This window comes from Ustilaginoidea virens, chromosome 1 (assembly GCF_000687475.1).
Source record: "Ustilaginoidea virens chromosome 1, complete sequence".
Classification (NCBI taxonomy): Eukaryota; Fungi; Ascomycota; class Sordariomycetes; order Hypocreales; family Clavicipitaceae; genus Ustilaginoidea; species Ustilaginoidea virens.
In genome coordinates, this window is record NC_057316.1 from 5476939 (window position 1) to 5502538 (window position 25600).

The following is a 25600-nucleotide window of genomic DNA, read 5'->3' on the forward strand; positions in this document are numbered from 1 at the left end:
CTGTGTTCACGAACAGCACAGAAGGGGTTTAGGGGCCATTAGGGTTCGGTGGGGGAGAAGGGGGGGGGGCGGTGGGGGGGGCGCTTCCGCTGGAGCAAGCCGCTGGAGGAATTGATTGATCAAATCAATTGATCGAAGCCAGCTTATAGAAAGCCCAGCACATGCGCTGTTGCATTGCCTCCCGCCCTACCTCTCTCCCACCCTACCTCTCTCCCACCCTACCTCTCTCCCACCCCTACCCGACGCCGACGGGGAAGGAAAAAAAAAAAAAAAAAAAGAGGAAAAAGAACTTTGCGTATGCGTTTTCCGTACTCCGCAAGTCCGCACCATAGATTCGATGCAGCAGATGTGCAGATGGTGGCGCCTGGAACTTTGATCAGGGAGGGTGGGTGGTGGGTGGTGGGTGTTGGGTGGCTGCAGCAGGGGGGGAAGGAGGACCCGGGAATGGGAATCTGGGGGGGGGGGGGGGGAAGAGCAGCCCGCTCGCTTGTGCCGAAATTGCCGCGTTTTTTTTTTTTTTTTTTTTTTTTTTTGTCCCTTTTTTCCCGGGCCGGCCGGTGAGCGCTTTGCGGCAATTGTCTGGTCGCTCGCGTACTGGAACCCCCAATTCTCAAACAGGAACCGAAGGAAGAAGAAGAAGAAGAAGAAGAAAAAAGGGGCACCCCGTGCTCCGTATAGTACGCGCTACTGGAAAAGGGGGCAGGGCGGCCTGCGGTTTCGTGGAGCCGCGGACGTCCGTCCATCTGCTCTCATCAATCGCCTCGGGTCGGACGGATAGAGCACGTGGCGGGCCAATGAGAGACCAGGCCAGCCGGAGCAACAGGCCCCGATGCAAGTTTGCGCCCAGCGCCTCGATTTCTCTCATCCGTCACCGAACGCAACGCCTGCAGGGTGGTGCGTGCGTGATCGCCACATGTATGTACCTACCTAGGTACCTACCTGCCTCCTACCTTACCTTATGCATGTATGTGAGTACCTACCTACCTACCTATGTAAGTACCCATCCATGTACTTGGGCCCTGCAGCCATTCGCCGCCCTAATCACCGAGGGGAAGGCGCCAAGGGAAGGCGCCACTTGTTTTGCTGCGAGTCTCGAGACCCCTCTTCAAAATAAAAAAAATAAAATAAAAAAAAGGAGATTTTTTTTTTTTTTCCAAAAAAAATGGTCAGCCCAACCCTGACTCGGAAACGGCAGTTGGTCGCGTGCGCCTGAGCAAAGGCCGCCTCGCCAGCTGCTGCACCACCAGATGCCAAGCCACCAAACGCTCCGTGTCGACTTTCCGAGCAGAGAGGGAAAAAAAAAAAAAAAAAAAAAAAAAAAAAAAAAAAAAAAACTCTGCAGCGTGGCACCCCCAGCCCTGTCTCTTCGGCGCCGGGCATCTCCGCAAGCCACCATGACGTGACAGACAAGACAGCTTTTGCTTCCGTGCTTCCGTGCTTCCGTGCTTCCGTGCCCCGTGCCCCGTGCCCCGAGCTCCGTGCTCCGTGCCCCGTGCCCAGGCAGCGACGGGTCTGGGTCTGGTGGCTGCCAACTTGGCACCCCCCGAAACTGGCAAGTCACCGCACGAGCACAATACACCCCGTTTGCACCAATTTGACGGAATCTGGAAAGAAATCTGGACGGATGCTCCCTCTCGACATGTCCACGGAGCACCCACCATGCCCTGCACTGCACCTCTTTTTGCCACTCTTCCGATTCTTCTGTCTCGCTCTCGCTCTCTCTCTTTCTCTTTTTATTTTTATTATTTTTATTTATATATATATATATATATTTTTATAAATAAAAGGCAGTTGTTAGTCCCCTCGTACAGATAGACATCTGCAGAAAGCCTATCCTCTCCACATCACAACTGATTCTAGACCTCTCTCTCTGCTCGCTTGATACCTGCCTGATACGAGCAATTGCCACCCCACAAAAGCTTGTGTCCGCCGCCACTGTTTCGCTCGAGACAGGCCCTCACCGGCCCCTCCTGCTGCTACCTTGCTGCAGGGGACAAGAAAACGGAATTGGCCGCCGCAGTATCGGCAGCACCCTACGTTTCGAAAACTGACTGGCTCGCAGACGGCCGAGGAACACCCCCGACCCCCGGGGCCAGCTGCGACGCTGACACGGAAACGGATTCGCATCTTCTTCTCATTCTATTTCTGATGCGACCCCACAGCTGACGCTGTGCCATCCATCCATCCATCGCCCAAACCTACCGGGAGGGGTTTTGAAAAAAAAAAAAAAAAAAAAAAAAGGCTCAAGGCCGAGGGTACCCGCCATGATCTGACCTGCCTCTCTCTCCCTTTTAGGCAACCTTGGCACCTACGAAGGTCGCTGAACGTTTACCGATGCCGCATTTAGACGCCGAGCGGTCGAAACCTGCAACAAGACAAGAATAGCTGGACACTCTCGTCCCTTCCCCTTGTTTTGCCCTCGTGCTGAAAACCATGTCCTCAAACCGACTTGGAAGTTATTTGGGCGTATTCGCTTGCTGTTTCTGCTCAGTACCACCCGCCCGGCATTGCACGTTGCACCCCTTATTTCTTCTTCACAACCCTCACTATGACTGGACACTGCCGAACTTTCTTTTTAGAAAAGAACTCTGTAGCAAAACCCAAGACACATTAACAGCTAGGTCGTCTTAAGAATAGTTCCTCTTGTCGTGCGCCTCATGTTGATCGCCACGTACCCCCCCTCCCCCCCCCCCTTGAAACCTATCTGCCTGCATCTTGCACTACCTACACAGTTGCCTCGTCGATCTGTCATGTATACATGTAAAGGGTCGCGTAGAAGACAATATAGAAACGAAAGAGGAAAAAAAAAAAAAAGAGAGAGATAGAGAGAGAGAGAGAGAATAAACCCAATTCTGCCCATACAACGCCTCGCTGCGGCCTTTGATACACAAATGAAACAAAAACAAATAAAAAGAAAAGCGAAACGGAATAGAATTGGTCAGCAACGAGCCACCACATGTGAGACATATCAAATAAAGGTTGGCCGACCAAAAACTCTGCCTCATCTGCTTCCGCCGTATACATCATGACAATCTTTGCGCAGCTCTGAGCCACCCGGGCCTCATTTGCAAGCTGGACGTGGTGTTGCTTCCTCTTCAGCATCCGCGCGGCGGCTCCATGGCGGTGCTCGAGGCGTAAGATCCGCCCACTCCGGCAGCCCAGTCCGTTCATCGCTCGGTTCTTGCTCACATCTGGAAAGTGGGTGAGCATGGGTGTCCTGGCGACTTTGCCCGGGGTCCGACTTGTCCGTCGCCTTGCTCGCCGACAGGATGGGAGTGGCCAGTTCTTGGGAAGGTGTTGTAGCCACGTGCGTGACCGTCTCGGGCGTGCCTTCAGACCCAAACGTAACGCTTTCGTGGCTATCAGCGCGCATCATCTCAATCCCCAGCTTCGAACTGGGGAGCACCGATTTGCCCTGCAAAGGCTTGCTGCTGCATCGTCGGTGCTTTCCTCTGGAGACTCCGCAATCATCGTCCTCGTCATCCGCCGACTCTGTCCCTTCTGCACTCTTCTTTTCGCCGCCTTCCCCGCGGGGTCTATTTCGTTCCCCTGCGCGAAGATGCTCCATCTGTGCGGGGGCCGACTGCTGCGTCAGCAGAGACGGTATTATCGGCTTGGGTGACTCGGCAAGAAAATCTACGTCACTGATGCCGAGACCGCCTTCGTCCCAGCAGTCACCCGTTGCTTTCCGGCTGATAACAACGGGGACATCCTCCGCGGTCAAAGACTCTGAATCGCCCCCAAACATGCTGGACGTGATGGAATCCTCTCGGCTGGACACCACGGCGGATGATTGTCGCCCTGGAAAGGCAGAGGAGCCCGACGTCGGGCTTTCTTCTGCTCGCGTGTTCGTCTTCCTGACCCCCATCTGCGCGGAATAAGGCAGAGGACCTGACGTCGTGCGGCTTGGGGATGGAGGCTGCCACTGACACAAACTTCGCAGAGCCTCTGTCAGCTTGGACGAGCTGATGGGTTTCTCGATCAACGAGTCAAAGTAGTGCGGCGCCTGCAGCTCCTTGAGGTACGCAGTAATGGCCACAATGGGGGTGTGGGAGTTGGCGTTCTTCGTCTCTCGTATCATTCTTGCCACATCGGCTCCGCTGATTTGGGGCAGTTTGTACTCCAGGAAGATGACGTCGAACTGAATCTCGCTCATCGCGTACCGGACGGCTTCGGAGCCGTTTGCCACGCTAATTGTCCTGCACCGGAGCTTTTCCAGCAGCTTCTCCATCACCATCCTTGACACCGGATGATCCTCGCAGATCAAGACGTCCAGAGGCCGAAAGCTAGGGCCATTGTCGAAAGCAATTTGCGAAAGTCGCCGCGAGCTTTGCCTGCGACGCTGTACGCGCAGCAGGGCATTGTGCTTGTCACCCTCGTTGTCAGAGGATGAGGGGGACATGTCGAAAACTTGACTCCTGCGGTTTCGGTGGTGCTGAACAACATCGCACGCTATGGGGCTCGCTTCGCTGGACCCTACCGTCAACGACCTGGAACGCGTTGTGGAGCCGCTGCCATGCCGTGGCGTCGATGCCAGCTTCTGGGGTGATGGGCCAACCGGCGCCGGTGTCGACCCACGACCCTTGATAGGTGATGCAGCAATCGTCGTCATCGCCTTGGTCAGGCACGGCGGGACCTTGGGCACGTCAAGGCCGGGGTGAGGCTGCGCTGCTGCGCCGGACTGATGCGACAAGCTCGATGAATTGCTGGAGGCCTTCCGTCTGCCTTCGGCTCCCTGCCCCGCAACGAAGGAGACCAGCAGCGGCGAGGACGGTTGAGAGATGCGGCTCGGGGACGAATTGGAATGGCTGTACCCCGACGGAGATTGTGGCCTATTGCTTGCCTTGGTGTTGGAAATGGATCGATGCAGATGAGTGGACAGTACCGGGCTGCCATCCAGCGACGGTGCTGGCGAAGTCACGCTTCCACCCCCTCCCGGACTAACGGAGGACTGCTTGTTTTGCGCGGCGAGCGCATCAGCACGCAGCTTCTGAATGACATCCTTGTTCGCCTTTTCTAGCACCGGGAGGTTCTTGAAAGTGAACGACCCGAAGTCGTCGGCCGCCACTGGCTCGCTCAATCTCCTCGGCTTGATTTCTCGGACGTGGGGAGGTATGTGAAGCGGCATCAGCTTGCGATTCATCGAGTTGACTTGAGATCGCACTCGAGAGAGAGCATCATGTGGTCGGTCAGGATACTCGGTTCCTCCGCTTGATAATTGAGGAGACATTTGGTCTTCCATCTCCTCTGCAAAAGATTGCAAAACCGCCCCTCTAGCATCGAAATATTCGGTATCTTCGGGATTCTCCGGTTGAGGCACAAACTGTGCTTCATCTTCAAGCAGAGTGTCCCAGCTGATTCCTTCGAACCAAGCATGACTTCGAATCTCCTCGCCCCCCGATGGGAACTTTTCGTCCCGGTTTGATCCTAATCGTTCTTTTGGATCCACGCACAGGAGCTTGTTGATAAGGTCCTTTCCTTCGTCTGAAATGGGCTCACAGTCGGCCTCATCAGGCCACTGTATTCTTCGTGCCAGAATGTTCTCGAACACCTGTTCGGCTTCGGGAGCATGGAAAGGCGGGAACCCGTATAGGAATTCAAACATGATACATCCCACAGACCACCAATCACTTGTCTCATCTTGTTTGTCTCCCTTGATGGTCTCCGGAGCCAGGTAGTCGGGAGTCCCCACGAACCGTCGATTGGTGTCCTCAGGATCGAACAGAGCCATCGGCGGTGGCATCATGTTGGACGACGGAAGTGACGATCGGAAGTGCCCGTCCACGCTAGCTCTGATATTGGGCTGGCTTGCAATCATGTCAGGAGAACCTTGAATGACTGCCTCTTCTTCCAGTGGAATCTTAGTGCCAAGAAGTTGTGATCCAGGTTCGGAATCGGTCAACGTGAACGAGCCAAGCAAGTGGGCCAGCGATTCGCTGCCCACACTGTCGCTCCGATGACTGCTGGATACTCGACGATTGTCCGGCGACAATGTCGAAAGGCTGAAGTAGGATGGTTGACCCACGTTTCCTGTGTCAGGTGTCATAATCGGGGTCCCCCCCGGTGACTGGGAAGGACCGTGAAGATCGAGAGAAGTTGATCTAGACGATGGTATGGACGTAGATCTGCAAAAAGGGCCGTGTTTAAGAAGATCCGGGGTAGCATCCGTTGTCTCGCTATTCAGAGCGCGCTTTTGTCTGCCAACCAATCCCATGCGCGACAGGCCGAAATCAGTCAGTTTCAAGTGGCCTTTTTGATCAATGAGCAGATTGTCGGGTTTCAGATCACGATGAATGATATCCCTTTCATGTAGGTGCTCGACACCTAGCACAACTTCACCGAGATATTTCTTCACCCATTCTTCTGGAAGGCCGCCAAGCACTTTGATCAATGAGGCGCAGTCGCCTCCATTAAGATATTCCATTACCAGGTAAAGATAGTCCTTGCTGGAAAACGTCCAATAGAGCTTTGCGACAAAGTCGCTTTGCCCTTGCCACATCATAATGGCTCGCTCAGCCTTGACGTTGCCAACTTGGTTTTTCGCGACCATGTCGGCCTTCTTCAGGACTTTGATGGCAAAATATTCGCCCGTGGATTTCTTCTTTGACAAGTACACGCTTCCGAAAGCACCTTTACTGATTGGCTTAATGATTTCAAAGTCCTTGATTGACGGCTGAGCGGCGCGAGCTTGGGGAGGTGCTTGGTTGGCACTCAGGCGAGGCGAGGGTGGTGCTCGCATGATGAAGTCTGAGACGGCTGCCGACGATTGTCTTCTATGGTGGCGTACTGGATGAGAAACGGGCGAGCTGAACTCGCTGGTAGGGAACATGGGTGATGCTTCGGGAGAAGCCACTCCCTCCGGGAAGGGGTTAGCTTTTGGCTTGACACGGAGCGGCGACGATGGTTGCGTAGAGCGAGACGGAGACTCTTGCCGCATAGGAGAGGAAGCCCCCGGGATGACAAGACTTTTTCGATTATGTTGTCGGGTGCTGGCCGCTCGTCTCAAATCGCCAAACTCAGATATCGGGGACTCTGTTCTCGGTGCGTGGCGCGAAGTCACAGAGGATGAGCGGAAGCTACCATGCCCCTCGGCGAGCTCAGTTTCGTACAAAAGAGACGAACCTCGCCTGTTGTGACGCGCATGGCCAACCAAGACGGAGCCGTTATCTGCTGCAGACCGCGGCGTAGGGCATTCCTTGGGACTGCTTGATCCAGTCGATCCAACTAGAGACGCGCGGCGCGATACGATTGAGCCGGTAATATCCATTTGACGCAAAGCAGCGGCCAACGCCGAAGGACCGGAAACAGACTGCTTCGAGGCATTCTCGACTGAGCGGCCACGATGCTCTTCATTCGCGTGGCAGCCTTCAACATTGCCTTCGGGCAGGCATTCCTGCGGCCCTTCTTCCGTCTCATCCTCGGTAGAGTCACTCAGCCGGCCAGCCGCTATCCTCGCGGCCTTTCTCATGGCCTCGTCAATACAATCTTGGACAAGGACAGCCATTTCGATGCGTATGCGCTCAGAGTACTCGATGATTCTGCGATGGCGGAATACAGCATCAACTTTGGCCCGGGCCACTTTTTCCGTATCCGAACATAGAAGAGCTAAGCCCTGTTCTTGTTCCAAGGTATTGGTAGAGGGTGACTGCCACTGCAAAACCTGCGATATCCTCGACTCCGACTGTGGAGACTGCGTGCGAAGCTCTTCTTCATCTTGTTGTGACGTCTCTTTGATGGCTGGGGTGCTGATCTCAAGGGCCGTATCACAGAGGTCCATGAGCAACTCCACTATGCGAGCTTGGGGTCGACGAATAGCGAACGACCGCGTCCTTGAATGCCCGAAACCACCAGTTCGCTCACGCGACCGCGCCAAAGACGTACCGGGAGAGGATTGAGTGGATGGAGGTGGTCCAATGGGCATGCCTTTATACTCTGCCAATGGTCCTCCAGTCTGTTGCTCCCCAATCATTAAGCGGCCCTTCCGTGCTTCCAGCGCATCGAGGACTTTCACAATGGCGTGCCGATGTTCAGCGAGGTTCTCCTGGGCCATTTGAACGTCCATCTCTGCTCGGTGTTCTAGCAGACACAAGTCGGTGTGCTTTTCAAACCACCACGGAGAAATATATCGCTCGCATATGCGACACAGGACGGATGCTGGCGGGTCACGGGTCCCCGATTCGTCGCCACCAGTTTCAGCGAGCCTTGTGAGGTAGCTGGCCAGTAGCTCAGCACCAGATCCCAGGGAGTCTACGATGACATCCGGCAAGTCTATTTGGATTTCCTGCGGGGCAGTCCACGGGCGAAGCATCCACATCGTCTGTCTTTCAGTTAGTATCTCGCTCAAGCCAGAAGAATCCAATCCAAGAATAAATGATGCTGTAAACCTACGTGACTCTCATCCCCCGAGGTGCTGTCGTACACCATGATGCCTTGAGCCTCGAGATGAGCTGTCTGGGGCTCGGATCCTGCCTGTGATTGTGGGTCTCTTGCGGGTTCCGATCCGTCTCGCAACTTGGACAAGGGACCTAGCTGAACTGTGAACCGGATCCTATAACTCTTCGAATCGTCCTTTCTCATGGAAACTATGACATCCGTAAAAATGCACTTGTTCTCGCTGACAATGAGGTCCGATATTGGCTTGCCACTGATCTCGTCGAAGGGAGTGCCGACGACATCAGTCCACGATGGACTGACCCATCTAATGGATCCATCGAGGTTGAGGTCAACAATGGCATTCAGAGTCTGTTCTGCTGCCTCTCGAAGCTCTTCACGCTCGTTTCGGATATCTTGGCTTAAAGTTCTTTCCATGGGGCTTGCTTGTTGAATCCTCAGGGAGGAAACAACCGGCACAGGCAGTGGCGTTTGAGATGGGTCCATGTTGTTCCTGGATAAAATAAAAATTGAATGAGCAGGGTGGAGTAAAATGGCGGTATGCGGCTTCGTGTGTCAGGGAAGCTAGATCGCCGTCTCGAAAGAAGCACGCCGGCGTTGTTCCGATGCACGCAAGAGGACACGAGTACTGTGCTTGTCTCCGGGAGGGCTGGGAAGTCTGGCAAAGACGCCGGAACTATTCCACCGCGAGACTCGGATGCATGACTGGCAATTGCTAGTGCCGTAATGCCACAGGTTGTGGAGATGACTCGGCCGAGGAAGGATTCGGAATTGGAGGAGGACGAGGGACCACGCCGGTCTGGTAGATATGCCCAGTTCCTCGGAGGAGCAAACGGGCAAGGGAGCGGCCGGGATCGCTCGGGTGCTCAAAGGCTGAAGGTCTGCGGTCGATTGGCAGATTCTGATGAAGATGTATCGGCAGTTTCATGGGAAAGGTGAGTCGACGCAGCCCCCAGAAGCGGTGCAGGACCTGAGAAATCAGGAGGACTGACGCTCACTTGTCGTCGATAGCAGCGAACTGTTTCCCCATACGCCGTAGTCCGTAGTCGCGTTTCCTCTGAAGACACATTAAGCGGGGAAGCCAGCCTCCCAGCCAATCACGACGCTCGGCTTCACACCACAATAAGTGCGCCAGATTCCTGCCCATCACGTTGGTTGTATGTGCGTGCGTTATGGCACTATTTACATTACGTTGCATTTTCTCTGGTCCTCCTTTTAAGTCGGGTTTGCAAACCTTTACTCGTGGGCAAATGCCTGTTGCTGTCCTTGGATCCGCACTGTGGCCTATACGCTGACTGTGGGGGGGGGCTCGACTCCGTACATGGAAGCAAGTATCCGTACGGAGCACAGCGGGGACAAGGGGTACCTCAGGTTACCTCCCTTAGGTACCTCCCTTAGGTACCTCCCTTAGGTATCTCTTAACCTAAAGCAAAAGATTGACATAACCTTGCACAGCGAAGTGGCCATGTTTCGGGGCTTGGTCATGATGTTGCAGTCTGAGCCTATCTCTTGTTACTGCCTCAATTGAGGGGAAGCTGTGCATAAGTAGTGATTGGCTTCTTCAAGCTGGTTTTCACCTTTCCACCCATTCCTGGGGCCCATGGCGCCAGACATGGTCTGGAGCCTAGAGTCTAGAGGTCTGGACTCTGGACTTGTTCTGAATTGCCGATCTCGACCCCACCAAATCGCTCAGCGACCTATGGTTGATGAGGCCTCAGGCTGTCCCCAATATCTTTCAGAAACAGCAAACTTCAAAGTTAAATGAATACCGCAGTTAAAGCAGGTTTGCCGTAGATTGCAGTAATCCCAGCCGTTTGCACTGCGTCTTACACCTGAATTCTGAATGTGCAACGCACCGAGACGGCCCGTGCAAGCGCAACCTCCCCTCGAAAGAGAGGGCGGGAAAAAAAATCGCTATTTAGCGCGGAGATTCTTCCAGGGCCTCCCCAGCCATAGTTGATGCATCTTCCTGGCTCTGGTGCAAAAATCATGACGAGGTAATGGCCCAGGCTTGCTTACAAGACTCCAACCAATCTCCCTTTTCTATCCATCTCTGCTCGAGCCACTGTGCCAAGTCTTCGTCAGAGTACGGCAAAGACTCGAGAGGGAATCGTCTCGCATGAATGTGAAACTTGAACCTCGAAGCGAGGCTCAGCTGGGGAACACTGAGCGTCTCCCACATGGATGGCGCTACTTGAAAGACGCCGTTACACTGATATGCAATGGTGAAGTCGTATACAGCATTCACGTGGGAAGCTTTCCGAAGGTATTGCACCGTGGCAATGAAACCCTTGGTGCGAGGGTAGAGCAGATGTTTAGGTTGGGTCTTGTCAGTCTTCTTGCACCAAGCCTGCGACTCTTGAAACTTTTGTTTTGTGTACCGGGTTGCTTCGCTAAAGCTAACGAGCCCTAAAAGACATCAGTCGTTGGACCCAGGATGACCGAGCATCGCAGCGCAGCGCATTGCATGGCATGACATGGCATGGCATGGCATGGCATGGCATGGCGAAAAGCCGCCTCCTGTCGCCGCCCGGAAGATTGAGGGCCGGAAACTTACAGGTGGGGAATTCATCGTTGACTATGCCTGAAAACACACGATCAAGCTCAGCTTTATCCTTGAGCCAGTTTCGACTGACAAGGGGCATGCCCATGGCCCAGAGACCCCAACCTAAAAACGGCACCATCTTGAGCTGGCTTTTGGCAAAGTAGCGGCAATATCCCAGCATGCTGGCCTGTCGGGCCAGAGCCTGAATCATGTAGAAGTCGGACCATGCGACGTGGTTGGCAACGACAATGGCTGATTCACCTTCGGGCAGCAAGTCACCAGAGGTTTCCATGTGAGCCCCGTTGACCGAGACGAATATAAGCTGGATCCATGCCCACACAGACTCTGCTAACTTGGATGAAGCCCGATACACGGCCCTTGGCATGAAAATCGCCAGTGGCAGAAGCAGGGACAACAGGACATCTGCAAGCAGCAGATACAGAAGCCACGGGAGAGTGATGACGATGCCCCTCAGATGAGTCCAGGGCGACATGGTGTGTCGAGCCATTGGATACACTTGAGAAATGCGGTCGGTCGGTTGTGGTGTTCAGGTCCTGGACTGCTCGGTATTGACGGGGTTGGCGGGGTTGGCTGAAGGAGGGAGTGGTGGGGCGCGTCAAGTTGCGATGGTGTTGAGAATTGAGTAAGACGTGTGAAGACGGGCTCGTCAATCTTGCTTGCATCTGTAATGTTCACACTCCACAGCACCCTTTCACGTGAAATCTCTGGTCCGATGCCGCGGGGGTCTGAAGTGCAGTAGTGCTGACCTACGGACTACCTTACCTACCTACCTACCTACCTACCTAGGTACCTTATGTGCATACCTTATACCTTCCTAGAACAGGTAAGGATGTATGTTGGTTGCTGGCCCGACATCAGCCTTGGTTTGCTGCTGGATGGAAAAGCGAGACCTTTGGTTGCTGGATGTTCTGTCCGGAGTCAGGACTAGAGAAACTACGAGACACCACGGCAGAGACCGCAACGGAGAAGCCTTTCAACAGGATGCTGATGAGGGAAGGGAGGAAATCTCCGCTTTCATCCCTCGAGGTCTCAATTGTACCGCAGTCATCCTTGTGGGTAAGGATTGTTGAATCCCGCTACTCTTCTTACAAGGAACAGAAGACAGTCAATTCGGCGGAAATAGATGCGGTCCAAAGTTTGGGAGTCATTTGCACTGGTCGTGATACAACCCATGAGCTATGCTGCAGTCTCGTCGCGGACCACGGCCTGATGATACCAAATCTGCCCTCACCCAAAGGCACAGAAGATATCTTTTGATGGTTTTCTTTCTTTTTCATTCAAAGTGCAGCTTGTCTTTCCGTCATTGTGAAACCAAATGGGGACGGAGGAACTCCCGCTGGTAGTATGGAATCGTCACAGATTCTAGAGGTCTTTGCTTCGAATTTCGACAGTCAAATTTTAAGCGTGTTCGATCCCCAATCGTCGTGACTACAGTATCCTGTAGGTGTTATTTATTGTGCACATTGAAGTCGGTCGGGATGGTTGAATTGTGGGATTTGTGGGCGGCAACTGGTTGGCAGACGGCAGCCAGCTGTCGACGTGGGGCCAACCAGACGCCAACATTGAAGTTTTCAGCGCAACACCGCGACCCACACCCCACCCCACCACAATTTTGCTCAACTTGTCGAGGGCCAAATTCCCTGCATCGCGAGAGGCCCGAAACAGCGCTTGCTCTGCTCCTTGACCATTGTCCGGACGACAACTGCCCCAAGCCGCAACGATGGCCGACTCTCTAGATTACCTCAAGATTTGCGACAGCTGCCCAGCCGGCGACGGTTGGGGCCCCTCCGTGACCTCGGAAACCACCTTGGACGGTGTGCCCTATGCGCCATTCTCCAAAGGCGATAAACTCAGTCGGATGGCCGACTGGACCGCCGAGGGAAAAGACCGCGATCGAGGCCGGAACCAGTACAACAGAAACTACAGAGGTGCGGACTGCGGACTGATTTTACAAAAACAAGCTCATCTGGCAAGGAACCTGGGCCCCTGCTAACCCTTTTTTTTTTTTTTTTTGCTTTATTTTTTGCCCCCCTCTGGCAGACCAACAAGCCTACGGTGCCAGTCATGCCGTCTCCTTCAACGCCCCCCCGGCCGAGGACGAATCGTCCTTCTCCATTGTCAGCAACACCAGAGACTCGACCAAGTCGCGATACGGCCGAGGAGCCGTCTTCACCCGGGGTGGACGTGGCCAGCGCGGCGGACGTGGTGATGCTCGTGGCGGCCGAGGCCAGTTCCAGCGAGTAGGAGGGCAAAGGCAGGGCTACGACCGAGGGGCCCGATCCAACGCCGGCACTAGAGGTCGCCGCTTTGGCTGGAAGGACTACGACAAGCCCACCCGCAACCGCGACGCCAGTGTCAACATCAAGGCCGACTGGGAGCTCTTGGAAGAGATTGATTTCAACAGACTCGCGAAGCTGAACCTGGACGCGGACGACGGCGAGGACCTTGACGATTACGGCTTCCTCTACTACTACGACCGCTCGTTCGACAAGCAGCCTGTCAAAGGTGCCGAGAAGAAGCTGACGGCTATTGACCGTGCCGCCTACAACGTCACCACGTCCGCGGATCCAGTCATCCAGGAGCTGGCCGAGAAAGACGAGGCCACCATCTTCGCCACCGACAGCATCCTTTCCATGCTCATGTGCTCCCCTCGTTCCGTTTATCCCTGGGACATTGTCATTGTGCGCCAGGGCAACAAGATCTTCCTCGACAAGCGAGACAACGCCACCCTGGACATGGTCACCGTCAACGAGAACGCCGCGGATGCCCCTCTGGATGCTGCCGATGGCGGCAAAGAGGGTGTCAACCAGCCTAATGCTCTTGCCGAGGAAGCCACCTACATCAACCACAACTTTGCCAACCAGGTTGTCAACGAGAGCGAGACCTCCAAGGTGGAGATGAGCCACGCCAACCCTTTCTACAACTCCTCCGAAGATACCGACCCCCCGGCCAGCAAGGCATACAAGTACAGGAGATTCGACCTCTCCACAAACGACGAGGAGCCGGTGTACCTGGTTGTCCGTACCGAGGTCGATGCCGTTCAGAAGAGTGCTGTTGGCGGCGAAGACCAGCTCGTTACCATCCGGGCCCTCAACGAGTTTGACAGCAAAGCCCAGGGTAGCGGTGGTGCCCTCGACTGGAGAAGTAAGCTCGTCACCCAGCGTGGTGCCGTGGTGGCTACCGAGATGAAGAACAACAGCTGCAAGCTAGCCAGATGGACAGTCCAGAGCATCCTGTCCAAGTCCGACATCATGAAGCTCGGGTACGTAAATCAACAATGACAACTTTGACAACCGAGTTTGCAGGGGAGGGAACATCCAAAAAAAAAAAAAGAAGAAAAAAAAAAAGAAAACCCTTTGGTTTTGATGACCTCGAGTTGTTCTCTGCTGCAGTTATACTGACGTCAACCCCTCTTCTTTGTAGCTTCGTGTCCCGTGTCAACCCTCGTTCCAACGACAAGCACGTCATCCTCGGGGTAGTTGGCTGGAAGCCTCGCGATTTCGCCAACCAAATGAACCTGTCCCTTTCCAATGGCTGGGGTATTGTTCGCACCATCGCCGACATGTGTCTGAAGCGCGAGGAAGGCAAGTTTGTCCTGGTCAAGGACCCCAACAAGTCCATCCTCCGTCTATACGAGGTTCCTGCCGGCAGCTTTGACGATGACGACGACAACGAAGATGAGCAGGAGGAAGTGGAGAAGGGCGAGGACAATGAGTAGGCGTTGGAATGATGTGACGCCGTCGGGAGGCTGTTTTCCGCCCTCTCCCCCTCCTTTCACACACTCTATCACTGGTTTTTTCTTTATTTTCTCATGTCTTCAATTCAAGACCTCTTGACTACCAGGGCTGCAATGCGCACATGCATGATTTAATGACAAGGATCAAGGACAAAAGAGCAGTGTGCTCAAGCTACAAGCGAACTGCGGCAAATAAAGCCTCCTTTTCCCTCCCTCCTTGTGTGAGCCACAAAGGTTGTATGTGTGTGGTACACCAGTGGCTGTATCTGCGCGGAGATGGCTAGACGACATGGACAAGCTTCACCTATCAATAAGGGGAACTACCTGGGATGTGGGCTGCTCACAAGAAGCATGTTCCTCGCGTGGCATGGCTCATCTTGAGTCTTGTCTGCTCCCTGCTCGACTGCCTCGCTATCTCCCGTGCTCGTCGTCAAACATGTGCTCTTTTCCCCCGCATCCCGCCCATCCGGCCTAGAATCGTACACGAATCCTCAACCCCGTTCCTGATTTGTCTCTGACAGCGGCAGTGCCAAATAGCAGAGCCCTGACGTTTACTCTGCATCATGTCCCGTGCCCACCACAACCGCAGCGGCGCGGCAAACAGTGGTTCTTTTTCTTCTTCTTTTGTTTTTCTTGTCGTCTTCTTTTCGTGTGTTTGTGTGCTTTGACGTCGGGTCCTCATGTGGCTGACTTGTAGCCAAGTGGGCTGGTTTCCCTTCTTTCACCGTTGGCTTCTGCTGCGTTCTCTTCTGGTCGACCCGTGATGATGGATGACATTGTTGGTCCTGTGCAATTGTATCGAGGCCAGTTTTCGTGATGGACGCTCTTTGTGATTTGTTGTGGAACGCTGTTCCGGAAGCGGCTCCATGTCCGTGCATTTGGTTACGCGTGTTTGGGGAAACAAAAAGAAGGAATCCCTTGGGCCGTGCAATGATGGGTCTATGGATGATGACGAAGGCGCCCCTGGCTAGCAGTTTGCTCGACATGCCCCGGAGGTGCCATGTTATGAATGATGCGGCAGATGCTTGTCAATATGGGATATGATGCTTCTGCCTCAGCCCTGGCATTCTGCCTGTGCTTCCCAGGACAGACCGCATCGTGGGTGCAATAGTTTCGATGGCCGCGTGGTCCTGTAGCACCGGCTTCAGGCCTGACATATCCCACTTCTTGTCCCGGGGATGCGATGCCTTGCGCTGGCCATGCACCATGGACATGGACGTGGAGACTAGGAATTCCATAGCCTTGCACACCCGCAGCATGGAGTCTCCGGTTACGAGGGCCCGTCTCTGCATCCGCGGCCGCCAACCTGCTGTCGGCTGCACCCTTATCCCCGGAACGGGCCATCTGCACCAGAATGCTAGCCGCAATGCGTACCTCGTCCCCGCCTTGGACGCGGTCAACTTGACGCCCCAGCGCCGGGGGCTGCGTCCCGCCATCGCGGCGTTGCCCAAGCTGCGGCATCAAGGACGGAGCAGTCGCGGCACCGCCTCGCTTCGGAACACTCTCGCTCTTGACCTCGGGCACGGTGGAGGAGAGAGCCCTGGCTCCCACGCTCGGTGGCTTGGTTCCGTACCACCTGGCATGGCGCTTGTATGGATGCCAGGAAACGGTCGCGTGAGGCAAGCTGTGCTTCCTATTGGCGCTCAGGGCACCGCTCTCGCTGCACTCAAAGCATACCGACAGGCAGCATTGCTTGCACTTTTGCAGGACCCCGCGACTTGGCCTGCTACACAGGTCGCATCTGGCTATGCTTTTGAAGACGGCTTTCCAGCCTTTGTGGGGTCGTTCGAGCCCGAGATTTTCGTGAAGCCCAGAGACCTGGGAGAGATGCTTCGGCTGTGCCTTATCCGGCATGTCAGTTGGAGTGTCGAGGACGGCGGCGTTTGGGCTTTTATCATCATTGACTGGGCAGCCGTCCTGTAGTGATGGACCTGCAGTTGCCATGTTGACTGTTCGAACGGCTGCTGAAGTAAAACTGGGTTCGCAAAGAATATAAAGATTGAGCTCGAGACTTTGCCAGGTCTTTACGAGGAAACGATTATGAGAAAGAGGGCTCAGGAGACGGTAACAAGTGTTCAGCGCAGCAAAGGCGACCGAAATGTCAAGCGAAGGCCCCCCCTTTTTAAAACAACGGAACGGCCTTGAAGTAAAGCAATTCGCCATTCACCAATCTTCAAGATGCGGAAGTGAGCCACGCCAGTCTTTAGATGGATTCCATGTGAATCAAGAAATGGTGGCATGAACAAACGACAACGGACGCACGGGAAGTTGATATGAGCTGATAGTTGAACAGCCGTTGAATAAACATTCTTACACTGTCCAGTAAGACAGAATCCAAATTGCCAAGTTTACCCAGGAGCCCTTTCTTTGTTTCCGCAGCTGCAGCGTGCCTCTATTCTATTTCATTACCTTCTGATTAGGAAAGAGAAAAAGAGAGAGAGAGAGGAAAGAAAGGGGCTTCCCGCACCAAAATCACTCACCAAGCAGACGCATGGTGCAGTGGACAAGTTCCCCAGGGTCTTGTAGGCGCAGTATGGGGAGGATGGGGCTTTCAAATGGACGCATCGCGCAGCCCTATCTTGCACTCGACTTTGGCTTCCGTCGACTTTGGCTTCAGTCGACTTCTGCTGAGGAGCTGCTGCCATCGAATTGGCTGCTCGTGCCATGGCCGGAAGGATGCCCTTTTCATGGGCGCAATCACCTCGTCCCGGGCAATTGTCATCGGAAGCAGCGGCTTGCGAAGAGAACGAAAGGTCTGGCGCTAGCGGCCATTCTGTTTGCTCCTAGAAGCATTGATGCACCGACATCCAAACAGTTGTTCACAGCAGCCCGAGCAGCCTAAAACAAAGGATGGGAAGCTGACTTGAGAACCACACACAAACAGTCCATGGCTTGCTCATGCGTGTCTATAGAGCCGACTTCAAACAAAGGCTCGAAATGTCCATGCTCCGCACAGAGTCCGTCTACCAGCCAGCAAGCCGATTGAATATGGTGGTGTGAACTCGTGGCTTAGTATGCCTAAATCACAATCTTGCTCAATCCCGCATGAACTCTTGCCATCGGGAATTTCATTTCGTTCTGCCGACATGGAAGTGTCTGTCCTACAAAAAAAAAAGAGGCTCGACAAGGTTGCCTAGCAAGATCATGACCCAATTCAGCCACAGCTGCATTTCGAACAAAGCGGCGACAGGGTATATTGCGCGTCAGTCTGTCTCGCTTCTGTGGTCTGTATTTTGCAAGTGGCTGGGGGGGGGAGGGCTTTCAAGCCGACTTCTGAATCCTAACTTGTAAGTATTCCGTACGCAGTACTCCGTAGTCAAGACTCAACGTGATGCTTCCCCGCGGCCTGTTGGGGTTCCTCTTGAAGGGAGGGGGACGGGGCCAAAGAACGGACGCCGTTGCTCAACTTCGCACAAAAAGGCAAAAAAGGCAAAAAGACAGTAGGAACTTGACATGTTCCTGTGTCGGCCAGGAAAGTTTACCATTTCGCCACGTTGCCGATCCCTTGGAACAAATCGCTACTCCGGAGAGTCCGTACCAAGGTCCGGAAAAGATTGACTTCTCAGGTGGCCTCTGCGCGCTTCTTTCTTCGTAACTTCCTTGACAATCCCAACCCAAAGCCGGAAGCACGGACGAGCGGCGAAGCGACCTGGAACCTAAACCCATGAAACAGGGCCGCTGGGCAGGGCAGCGCCCAAGATCTTGCTACCCAAACGAGGCAGATGCAGAGTCAGCTGTGGGCCGAAAGGTAACGGGTTGTCGTCAGCATTGCCACCACGGCAGTAAAGACCCAGCCGTCACCTGCATGATTGCTGCGCCGGCAAAACCACCGCCAGCAACGTGACGGATCTTCACTCAACCGCAACACCAAGAACGGGCGTGGCTGTCCCTTTCGAAAGAGGCTTCGACCCGGTCGTTATTTTCTCCTAGGGCCCCACGGATCTCGCTGTGTGTGTGGGTCTATTCAGTGACGTCGAGGCTCAAAGAGGCTCTTGAAAGCTTGTGCCACAATGGGTTGCCTCATTCAAGTTGCGGGCAAGTCGAGGCCGTCGAGGCCCACGTTCCGGAAACTCGGCATGTCGGTTGCTCCAGAGTCCAGAATCCAGATGGGTCTCAAAGTAAAGCACGGATCCAAGAGCAAGAGGCGCAAGGGTACATGCAGTATTTGACCAAGTCGACTGCGCCTCTTTTCCCGTGGCGATGGCTCGTTCTGCTGCCGCCAACTGGTCACTGGAAGAAATTGGCTGGCCCAACAAGCGGTCAATCTACGGGTGTGGAGAGACGGGAGTGGAGAGCCAGCTGTCTATCCTTATGGTTTTTGTGTAAGAGCAGCAGCAAGTCGTGGATTGCAACAGAGTGCTCCGGACTCCGTATAGTAATGGACAGCGCATGGACCGTGATGGCATGAAGAGTTGGTTGATCGACTTCCACGCTGGGCTTGGGTGCCCATCGATGAGTGTGGCGCCGCCACGAGGAAAGGGAAGCCCCGAGTGTGTTAGTTGTTGTGTTGCACCGAGCGTTGATGAGACTTTCCGAAGCTCAGAAAGGAGGGGTGGAAGAAGAGGGTGGAAGAAGAGGGTGGATTGGAGAGAATCCAAAGTCGGAAATAGGTCTGGTCCGGCTGCAGTCTGGTGGTAGGATGGATCTAGTCGATGGATCTAGCAGGTGGCAGCAGCTTGATGGCATCCCAGGGCGTTCGTTACTTGGTCAAGCACCAGCACCCATCCGACTCCTGCTGCTGGTAGGAGGTACAGTATGTACCAGCCCTAGTGGTTACTGCCTCGTACCCTACAGTGTCCTATAAAAAGGTGACCGACCTTGGGTAGAGGTACCTCTACATCCCTTACCTTACTTGAGGCACCCCACCTACCAACCTTCCTGGGTACCTAGGTACCTGGTAGGTGTGGTGCCTGGGCCACTGCAGAATTGAAGCTTTCATGACAAGTTGACAGGGAACGTTGCAGTTTCATCCGGAACACTGCAAACAGTCCGTCAGTATTTCTAGCATAATTTACTACCAAATACTCTTGAATAGAGTTTTTACATAAAATCGCTGCGAAACCTCGCCTTGTCACTGTTGTACAACTGTCGTGCGAACGAATAGCCCCATCCGCGGCTCATCTCATCCGCGTTGACGGGCTGGCCGCAGCGCGCACCTTGCATGCGGGCAACGTCACCCGGTGATGCTCATCAAGTCAACACTAGAAATAAAATATGTGCAGGGCTCTGAAAAGCACTGCCACACGAGACAAGAAGGTATTCTTGCCGCTGCAGAGCCTTGGCTGGACGTTTTTGCGTCGCATGGATGACGCAGGCCAAACAGGGCCGTCTCCATCTTCAGCCTCCCTACCTCCTACTTCCCCTAAGCCTAAAGGTACGCCTCAGGAACGTCGGGCCTGATGATTCACGACGACCCCACTTGGACGCCCCCAGAGGGCTGAGCCACCAAACGTCAGGTCAACAGTGCTGTCGACTGGACTGATCGGGCCAGGCAGCTTCTATAGCCTCAGCCGCCCCACCATGGCACCGCACCAGACCGCACCGGTGGGTGTTCCCAGTGCTTGGCCCTCGCCCGTCCTCGCCGCCCCCTTTCTCTCAACCATATATATGTGGCCTTGATGGCAACATACGGAGTACTCCGTACTGATTAGGGGCTGGCAGGCTCTCCAGCGCGCACTGGGCGCTTCCGCGCTTCCGTGCCCGCCATGGCGGTGTACTGTACTCCGTAACCATGCCAACAGGGCTGACTGGTACCATCCAGTCGAGCGAGGCTCCTGGGGCCAGCGAGCCAGCGACCCGGCGGCGGCTGGCGCTAATACTAATTCCGAGCACCAGGCCGGCTGAGCCAGGCCCCAGCCGTTTTGTGCGTGCCATGGGCAATCCTCCCCTCAGAGGTCGACTGACTGTGCTGTGCTGTGCTGCATGTGCGCGCGCAGTGGTAAAAGCAGTGGTAAAATCTCGGGCTCCGCTCCTTGCCCTGCACCAGACCTCGTCAAGCTGTTGCTGTACGGAGTACTCCGTACGGAGTACAAAGCAAGCCAGCCCCCGGAAGCATTTTATTTTCCTCGAGCTGCGCCCTGCCCTCTCTTCTCGCCCCATTGCTTATGTACCTGCTTCGACTTGCTGGTCTCGCTGTGCCCGTTTCATACAAGTAATTGCACACTCCCTCCATCGTCGCTCGTCTACCCTACCCGTCAACCAGCGGCGTCTGTCGGATAGCCTCGCTTCGTCGCTTGTTCCAGCAGATCCCAATTCCAACAATGTCCAGTCAAGAATACTACCAAGGTGGCAACCAGGGTGGCTATCCCCAGCATCCGCAACCCGTAAGCCAACACCCAAAGCACACCGTCACTGCATCTTCCGCCATGCTCAATCAGCAAGCAAAAAGAAAAGAAAAGAAAAGAAAAGAAAAGAAAAGAAAAGAAAAGAAGCAACCCAGAACATTCAATCACAGCAAAGAAGAAAAAAACAAATTGGCCCCTCAAAAACCCGTCGTTGCTCACAAAAGACTGACTTGACCATCATCAGAGCTACGGCCCTCCCCAGGGTCAGTATGGTCCTCCTCAAGGTCAATACTACGGGCCCCCTCAGGGCCAGCAGCCCATGCAGTATCAGCAAGCTCCCCCCCCTCAGGATTCTCGCGGTCGACGTGGTGGCAGCAACAACTGCTTGATGGCCTGTCTTGCCGCCCTTTGCTGCTGCTGTGCTGTCGAAGAAGGCTGCGAGTGCTGGTAAGTCTCATCCCATAGCGTCATCCCAGGAGCGTGGCCTATTCCAACCGCACAAACGCACTTGGCATCTCCCCGCTCTCTTTATTGTCGTTTCTTTTCGCTTGTAAATCGGCGGTGCCAGGACAGCTTCATCTGCGATTCCGAGCTCGGCGCCATTGTCTTTAGCTCAATTTCATCCGAGCGGATACCATACAACCCTGGCTGCGCTCCTGCCAAAGTTATGGAAGCGGCCTGGTTTGGCTAATCACCTTCAATAGCATCGACTGCTGCGAATGCCTGCTTTAAGCTCATTACGTTCAAAAATGGCAAGAAAAAAAAAATGTGACATCCAATCACCTGCCCCTGGAGACTTTCGCCACGAGCAGCTCGATAAGGGCCAGCAAGCCATCTCGCTCCGAATTCATCACAGCCAGGCGACTTTTACTCCTTCACATCCAGCCTTCCCCCCGGGACGGACCTTGTTCAACAGTCCACTACCGAAGCATCCCTTATATCGCATATCTCACCCCAACAGTATACCATAGAATCCCAATACCCGAGCAGTGTATTCTTCGTACGAGCGGGATTTCTCCACGAAAATGACAGCTTCAAACTCGCGCCGAAAGACTAGCCAACAAGAAGACATAATTTCAGTTCTCGAATTCTTGCTCTGAATTTCCGCCATGGTGTTTTTTTTCCGTTGTGTGACATGGTTTTAGCAGGTCATGATGATCGGAGAGGTCATATAAATTTTTTTGGTCAGTCATGTTTTCTTCACTAGGGTTGGGCTATGGAAGTAGAGTGCGATTCATCACCACCAAAATGATTGTTTTCCATGACTCGGTTTGCACTGCTGGTTTACCATGTATCTGTGACAATTTTGCTCCCATGGCGGCATTCCTGACCCAACAACCATTCATTCATTCATTACCTTTCTAGCAAACAATTGCCCAGGTTTGTGTGGGGGGGGATAGGTGATTCCAAAAAGTATGCATGTGATCATTAGCCCTTTTGTACTCCAGCCACTAAGCTGAAATATCATCATGGGAAAGGGTAGATGTCATTGCCGACAATCATTCGGCTTTTAACAAAGACGAAAGACTTTTTTTTCCTTTCAGACTACTGCCTAGGTAATTTCTCACTAGCTTCTGCGTCGGGTAGTTGAGAGCCACTAGTATGTAGCAACCTGCACTGCCCACCCCCAACCGACTTTGTCCCGATCAAGAATCCAACTGCACGTAGTTGGATGGGAAGAGTCCTGCCTGTCCATTAAAGTGACCAAACCACCAATCGTCGTCGGGAAATTCAAGGTTGGTGATTTTGGCGTCTTCAGGGAAAGAGAGTTCTGTCGGCAACTCATGTTAGCATGGTCAGGGCAGCTTGTCGGCCCTCCCGAGACTACAGTGGGTTGATCAAGGGAGTACTCGACGTACCGTTATCTTCAGCAGCCTCGTAGTCATAAAGAGCAGTAGCAGTTGGTCCTGCTACCGCCGGCGCGCTCGGGCCACTGCGAGAAGCGGACTCGGGCGCAGAGGATGTAGGAGCTGGAGCGGGAGCGGGAGCGGGAGCCGTGGCCGTGTGAGCCACTTCTTCGCTCGCAAGTTCAACGTAGTTGCTGGGGAACAAGCCCGTCTCTCCCAAGTGATTCGTCCCCATCCACCAATCTTCGTCTACCATGTCAATGTTGGTGACATGCTGGCCTTCAACTAGGTCAATCTCGTTGTCCTCCGCCTTTTCATAGTCGTACATGACAATTGCTTGGTGACCACCTGCCGCGTCATGGCTCACGGCTCCGTGGTCGGGCTCACGCTCAGGCTGCGCCGCTCTGGCAGCTGCAGGAGCTGGAGGATCTGGCTCTGGAGCGGCTGAAACAGGCGGCAAAGCTCGTCGCGGTGGCTCGGGCTCGGGCTCGGGCTCGTGAACCGGCTCCGGCCGTGCTTCGGGCTCGGGTTCAGGGGCGTGGGCAACTGGAGCAGCCACTCGGATTGGTGATGGTTCGCGGTGCTCGGCGGCGGTCTCGTACGCGGAATAATCAGCCTCTCCTTCCTCTGCTCTTTCGTCAGCTGGCGCGGGCCTGCTGGGAAGACCCGGTAGCGCGAAGCCGCCAGATGGACGCGAGCTGGCCGGGACGGGAGGGGGAGACGAGAAATCCTCCGCGTTGGAGCGAGTGGAAGGCGCCGACGGTGCTGAGCCAATGAGCGAGGCATCCCTGAAGCGATCTTTGAGGGCAGATACTCCCCCTGAACCATCCGCGGCATCTTCATTGGCCCCTCTTTGAGAGTCTCCAGTATTCTGTTGCGAGTTCGCATCGACGTTGCCTTCGCGAGAATAACCCGGCGCTTGCACAGGCGCCCACGACTTCCCCGTGTATCCGCTCTTCCAGCCTTCTCCTCCACTTTTCTGAGCCGTGACTGGTGGTGCTGCTGGAGATGACGAGGCGGAGCCAACGTCTGAGCCCCTTTCGCGGGCTTTCTTCTCTGCCCAAAGTTGCGCAGGAGTTTTGCCACTCTGGTCTGCAAATGTTCGGCTGGCAGCACCTACTGGAGCGGCAGCAGGAGCAGGAGGAGCTCCAAAGCCCAGCCCACCTGGCGTTGGCGCCTTGGTACCTGTAAACGTAGAGGCGCCTCCAAACTTGTTGGCCACCTTCGGCTTCGGCATCGCCGTGATACGCTCAGACTGGGCAGGCTGAGAAAAGGAAGCAGCTCGCTCAGCAAATGGTTTGGGGTCTGCCGCGGTTTCCTCTTGTCTGTCCAAAGCTGGCTTCTGAGCTCTAGCCTTTATGGCAGCGATATCAACTTTCCCAACTGGTTCATACGCTCCTTTTACCGGTGTAGGTCGGTCATCCGTGCTGTTCTTTGCGGCGGCAGCTCGAATAGCAGCAATGTCCACTTTGCCTACAGGTTGATAACCACCCTTGACGACGTCAGTAGCTCCATCGGCCTCCCGGCTGGTGGTATTGAATCGGGATGGCTCGGGTTTCTGCTTGGTGAGCTCTGCCATATTCACCTTGACAGGCTTATACGCAGATTCCACCTTTTCGACTTGAGTTCTGGTGACGGGAGGGGCGTCAGCACCCCACCCGTCTTCGTCGACAGCTTCGTCTCTCCGAGACCGAGCAGCAATCAGAGGATCGATCACTCTGCCGCTACCCGAAGATGTTGGGGTAAATACGGGCTTAGACTTGACAGGCGGAGGTGCTGTGCGCGCGAAGCCGTCAGAGCCACCAGCAGAGTATTTAGCGCCGGAAGCATCGGCAACCTTTTGCATGATGGCCTCCGGATCAAGGTCGTTAGCGGAGCGGGCGTTGATCTGAACGTGGTATCCGTGGAGGACTTTGGCTACCGTGGCCGTATGGCTGGTGAAATAGCCTTTCGTGCGTTCAGGGACTCCACCACCGCACCAGGCAATGAGCACATTCTTGGGAAGAGCGGTGTTGGGATCTTTTACTCTGACAAATGCGAATTGAATCCGACCCTCGTTGAAGTCTTCAATCAGATCAGCTAGTTCACCATCTAACGTGGGGAGTCATGTTAGCACTCAAAGCAAGAGCCCAGGAGGGGGGAGTCACAAGGAGCGTACGTACCTCCAGTACTCTCGACCTTGAGAATACTCTCTTTAGAGCCGCCATCTTGGAAAGCATTCAGCAATGGGGCTTGCACAGAAAAAAGGGCCCATTGGGCATATGTGGCGGAGGCAATAGCTGGTAAAGGTCCGTTGACAACTGCATTGTAGCTGCTTTTTATCGAGGGTCCATTGATGGACAAATTCAACGAGGCCATGGTAGGAGGGGAAAGAACGGCGGAAAGCCGAAGTTTGGAACCAAAGAATTGTACTACAACGAGGAGAAACAATGAAGTTTGCCTCAAGACCGTACCGCAAAGCTCGTGGCCCTGTTTTGGAAGCTGGAGACGATGAGGAGCAGAGCAGAGCAGAGCAGAGCAGAGCAGCCCGTTTCACTTGACGATCGACTACGAGGCTAACCGGGAAAGGCGCAGAGTAGCCTCGGCAGGAGTACAGCGGCGCGACAGGGAAGCTAGAGAAGGTCGGACGAAGCTGGTGGTTGGTGTTGCGACCTCTGGGTTCGACGGGCTCGTAGGCTGTTCTGGTTAAGCTATTCTGGTTCAGAGAGGGCGACGTTGGCGTTGACGTTCGTTACTTGGGGGTGTCAGGCGGGGCAGAGTTACAGGGTAGACGTCT

At 54.5% G+C, this 25600-nt stretch overlaps 6 protein-coding genes across 6 annotated transcripts; 3 read left to right on the forward strand and 3 right to left on the reverse strand.

The window, feature by feature from the left end:
* Nucleotides 1-3061: 3061 nt before the first annotated feature.
* Nucleotides 3062-8808, reverse strand: UV8b_01259 (uncharacterized protein; the record flags this gene model as incomplete). Its single annotated transcript, XM_043138757.1, has 2 exons — nt 3062-8317; nt 8389-8808. The coding sequence occupies 2 exons, from the start codon at nt 8806-8808 to the stop codon at nt 3062-3064; spliced, it is 5676 nt and encodes a 1891-aa protein (XP_042994691.1).
* Nucleotides 8809-9117: 309 nt separating this feature from the next.
* On the forward strand, nt 9118-9330 carry UV8b_01260 (uncharacterized protein; the record flags this gene model as incomplete). The annotated part of the gene is made up of 1 exon (XM_043138758.1): nt 9118-9330. One exon carries the CDS (start codon nt 9118-9120, stop codon nt 9328-9330), a length of 213 nt encoding a protein of 70 aa, XP_042994692.1.
* A 1048-nt stretch (nt 9331-10378) lies between these two features.
* On the reverse strand, nt 10379-11444 carry UV8b_01261 (uncharacterized protein; the record flags this gene model as incomplete). The annotated part of the gene is made up of 2 exons (XM_043138759.1): nt 10379-10800; nt 10949-11444. The coding sequence occupies 2 exons, from the start codon at nt 11442-11444 to the stop codon at nt 10379-10381; spliced, it is 918 nt and encodes a 305-aa protein (XP_042994693.1).
* A 1233-nt stretch (nt 11445-12677) lies between these two features.
* UV8b_01262 (uncharacterized protein) lies at nt 12678-14675 on the forward strand (the record flags this gene model as incomplete). The annotated part of the gene is made up of 3 exons (XM_043138760.1): nt 12678-12885; nt 12998-14219; nt 14381-14675. The coding sequence occupies 3 exons, from the start codon at nt 12678-12680 to the stop codon at nt 14673-14675; spliced, it is 1725 nt and encodes a 574-aa protein (XP_042994694.1).
* A 5538-nt stretch (nt 14676-20213) lies between these two features.
* Nucleotides 20214-22034, forward strand: UV8b_01263 (uncharacterized protein; the record flags this gene model as incomplete). Its single annotated transcript, XM_043138761.1, has 5 exons — nt 20214-20237; nt 20746-21016; nt 21222-21424; nt 21682-21745; nt 21799-22034. 5 exons carry the CDS (start codon nt 20214-20216, stop codon nt 22032-22034), a joined length of 798 nt encoding a protein of 265 aa, XP_042994695.1.
* A 589-nt stretch (nt 22035-22623) lies between these two features.
* On the reverse strand, nt 22624-25182 carry UV8b_01264 (uncharacterized protein; the record flags this gene model as incomplete). The annotated part of the gene is made up of 3 exons (XM_043138762.1): nt 22624-22748; nt 22837-24915; nt 24987-25182. 3 exons carry the CDS (start codon nt 25180-25182, stop codon nt 22624-22626), a joined length of 2400 nt encoding a protein of 799 aa, XP_042994696.1.
* Nucleotides 25183-25600: the final 418 nt, after the last annotated feature.